At 41.3% G+C, this 4,110-nt stretch overlaps 1 protein-coding gene across 1 annotated transcript in view; it reads right to left on the minus strand.

Annotated features, from left to right (window-relative positions):
• Positions 1 to 4,110, minus strand: part of LOC107655469 (MAU2 chromatid cohesion factor homolog) — a 20,170-nt gene that overhangs the window by 8,702 nt on the left and 7,358 nt on the right. Inside the window, 7 exon segments of the mRNA XM_016442966.1 lie at positions 58 to 148; positions 291 to 402; positions 531 to 608; positions 1,663 to 1,712; positions 1,797 to 1,880; positions 1,990 to 2,055; positions 3,967 to 4,044. Of these exon segments, the coding sequence (XP_016298452.1) occupies positions 58 to 148; positions 291 to 402; positions 531 to 608; positions 1,663 to 1,712; positions 1,797 to 1,880; positions 1,990 to 2,055; positions 3,967 to 4,044 (559 nt within the window).

The raw sequence follows: 4,110 nt of genomic DNA on the forward strand, positions 1-4,110 counted from the left end.
GTGTGTGTGTGTGTGTGTGAGAGAGAGAGTGTGTGTGTGTGTGTGTGTTGAACTGACCCTTGAGCAGAGCCGATGACCAGAGCTGCACAGACATGTCTGGGATCTTACTGGCCAGCTGCATCGCAGGAACCACCATGTTGTTGCTCTCCTGAACACAAACACACAGAACGACTGACAGCGCTTCTACAGGACGCTCCGTCTGAGCAAACGCTGAGGAAGAACCGAGAGTAAGTCTGAACGAGTGTGTGTGTGAGTGAGTGAGTGTGTGTGTGTGTGAGAGAGAGATTTACTCTGTGGTTCCCCAGCACGAAGAATATGTGTCCCAGCAGCACCAGAGAGCAGGCAGTCAGACGATTCAGATCCTCCGCATTCGACATCTTCAGCGTCTCGCGCAGGAAACGCCTGCAAACACACACACACACACATAATCATCAACATCACTGACACACACACACACAAACACAAACACACTCTCAGACACACACACACACACACACACGTAGGTCTGAGAACAGGAAAAAGAAACTCACTTGGCTTCATTGTAGCGTCCCTGGAAGAAGGACAGAAGGCCTCGGATGTAGAAGGCAGCGGCGCGCAGACAGTGAGAACTGGAAACAGCAGAAACATGAAACTTCAGTTTATAACAGCAGAGATGAAGGCGGGAAAAACTCCAGCACAAGAGTTTTATACAGTACAGACAGATTCAAAACAGCTTCACAGAAATAAACAACAGTGTCAATGCTGTAAATTCATCAATTCATGAGTCTCTGAGTAACATACAGTGGTGATTGATTACTGAATGAATCCCCAGTATTGAACAGTATTGAGCCAATGATTCAGCTGTTTGAATGAATCGGTTGAACGAATGATTCACTGAGACAGACACTTGCTGCCATCTACTGGCGCTTTTAGTTTCATATTTTCATTTCCGTTTAAAATAAATCACTTCAAATTTACTTTAATAGCCATTTATTATCTTTGTTTATGCTGAATCAAAATATTTATTTCAAAAGCTACTTTTTTGTAATGTGTTTTGTTGGTAATTTCTCAACCAAAATTGATGGGCGATTAATTTTTGTATCAATTAGATTAATTAATCGGCACACTGTGTGATTACTTGGATTAAAATCTGTAATCGCTTGACAGCCCTAATATATATATACACACATCTTGACTATTTCAGCTCCTCTTCCAATCAGAATCAGGAGAATCTGAATCTGTTTTATCAGTTGAATTGTTCTGAATCTTTAGTTTTGAATTGAAATGTTTTTACATGGATTCATTCATCTGTTATGAATCCTCTGCTAAAGTGACAGTATTTCAGTCAGTGTGTGTGTGTGTGAGAGAGAGAGAGTGTGTGTGTGTGTGAGAGAGAGAGTGTGTGTGTGTGTGTGTGAGAGAGCGTGTGTGTGTGTGTGTGAGAGAGTGTGTGTGTGTGTGTGAGAGAGAGAGAGTGTGTGTGTGTGTGGTGTGTGTGTGAGAGAGTGTGTGAGTGTGTGTGAGAGAGTGTGTGTGTGAGAGAGTGTTTGTGTGTGTGTGTGAGTGTGTGTGTGAGTAAGTGAGTGAGAGTGTGAGAGTGTGTGTGTGTGAGAGAGTGAGTGAGTGAGTGAGAGAGTGTGTGTGTGTGTGTGAGAGAGTATATATGTGTATCATCTGTGTTACCTGACGGGGAAGTTGTGGTCTGGGTTTATCCGCTCTAATAGATTGTAGAGCTGCACAAATGAAGACAGAAGAAGAACAACATGAGTCATTGATGATTACTGATGATGGTGATTATGTATTTTATGATGACTGACCTCCTGATGTCTGTTTCCCTCTCTGATGTACACACTCGCCAGGTTAGTGACGATGAACGTCCACAGCTCCTGATGGGAGGTGAGCTGCACACACACACACACACACACACACACACACACACACACACACACACACACACGAATGAGCTCAGCTCTGTCACGTCTGTAAGAACAGTGTGTTTGCGTGTCTCACCCGCAGCGCTGTAGTGAACTGGGCCTCAGCGTTATCCATACAGTTAACAGAGATGCAGTACAAACCCTGAAACACCAACACATCACATGAGCGACACATACAGCATCCGTCATCTCATCTGACCACATCAAAGCATCACGAAGACTGGATTTTACTGAAAAAAATAAAAGCATTCTTCATAGGGCTGCACGGTTAATCAAAATGAAAACCGAAAAATCACGATATGGCTTAGTGCAATGATTAAAACACAAAGGCTGTGATTTAATTCAACAAATATCTGCGCTGTGTGTTTCAGAGTGAAGAGTGTCGCGGTGTTCATTTACGCGTGAGCAGCACATGATCCAGTGTTCTGAGCAACTCATCCATCTGCGTCTGCTGTGAGTTTCAGACGCTTTAATGTGATTTAAAAACACAACACGTGCCAAACATCTGAGCACATATCAACTAAAGAGAGTCTTTAAGGGCTCAAAATAAAAGTCAAATGAAAATGAAAAAAAAAATCAAGACAGCCATAAATACTAGTGTTGCAATGTTGTACTAAAATAAATGTTGTAATGTGAACTAAATTATTATTAAACTAATTAATTATTTTACCGTGAAATTACAATAGCAATACTTCTTGTTTTATTTAGTAATTTGTATATTTTTAATAAGCAGTAATAATAATAAATTATTAATTGATGTTTTTATTTTTATGAAAATTACTAATAAACGATTATAGATTATCATTAGTATTTTAATGGCCATATTAATCTCATTACAACATTTTGGCCAAATTGTGCAGCCCTGTAAACAAGCACAGGAAAAATCACAATCTCATTTTTATCTGAAAAATTGCAAATTGATTTTCCCCCAAATCATGCTGCCCTTATTTCTTCATATAAAAGAGTTCACTCTTAGCTCGCATTCAGACAGCAGATATAATTGTTGATGTTTATTTACTAGTGTGTGCAGGACACTATAGTTTATGTAAGTGAGGAGAGCAAAATAAATTAAACGGTGTCATATTATACCCATAATTCTTCATACAGTGGACTACCGGATCAAAAATGATTCAGACACTTTGAGCTTAGCATGTTTTGCTGAAGTGTTTTTCTTTAATTGCTAACGTGATCTTTTTACACCACAGACTGAACAGAATGAAGCACTGCTTGGTGATTAGTTGAGCTAAATTGGTTTTATCAAATTGTGTTCTTAAATTTAACAGCTGACAGCTATTCAACCGAATTCATTACATACCTTTCTATCAAAGTTATCTGACATTATCAAGATGAGTTTGTTCTGACAGTTTAACTCTGAGCTCTTCTCATATTTTATTACCATTTTCTCAACTATAGCAAATAAACTGATAATGTGAGAAATGTTGAAGGTGTCTGAATAAATTTTGGTTTGACTGTGTGTGTTTGTGTGTGTGTGTGAGTGTCTGTGTGTCTGTGTCTCTGTGTGTGTGTGTGTGTCTGTGTGTGTGTGAGAGAATGTGTGTGTGTGTCTGTGTGTGTGTCTGTGTGTGTGTGTGTGTGAGTGTGTCTGTGTGAGAGAATGTGTGTGTGTGTGTGTGTCTGTGTGTGTGAGTGTGTCTGTGTGAGTGTGTGTCTGTGTGTGTCTGTGTGAGTGTGAGTGTGTGTCTGTGTGAGTGTGTGTGTGTGAGAGAGAGTGTGTGTCTGTGTGAGTGAGTGTGTGTGTGTGAGAGAGAGAGTGTGTGTCTGTGTGAGTGAGTGTGTGTGTGTGAGAGAGAGAGTGTGTGTCTGTGTGAGTGAGTGTGTGTGTGTGAGAGAGAGAGTGTGTGTCTGTGTGAGTGAGTGTGTGTGTGTGAGAGAGAGAGTGTGTGTCTGTGTGAGTGAGTGTGTGTGTGTGAGAGAGAGAGTGTGTGTCTGTGTGAGTGAGTGTGTGTGTGTGAGAGAGAGAGTGTGTGTCTGTGTGAGTGAGTGTGTGTGTGTGAGAGAGAGATGATTGTGATGTTGTGGAGTTTGGTCTCACCAGCAGCGTGTGGAGCTGAGCCGCGTGATTGGAGAAGAGCCGTGGAGACTGCTGACAGAGCTGACACACCTGAGAGATCTGACACACACACACACACACACACACACACACACACACACACACACACACACACACACACACACA

The sequence above is a fragment of the Sinocyclocheilus anshuiensis genome, unplaced genomic scaffold (genome assembly GCF_001515605.1).
Source record: "Sinocyclocheilus anshuiensis isolate Anshui unplaced genomic scaffold, SAMN03320099.WGS_v1.1 scaffold1116, whole genome shotgun sequence".
Taxonomy (NCBI): domain Eukaryota; kingdom Metazoa; phylum Chordata; class Actinopteri; order Cypriniformes; family Cyprinidae; genus Sinocyclocheilus; species Sinocyclocheilus anshuiensis.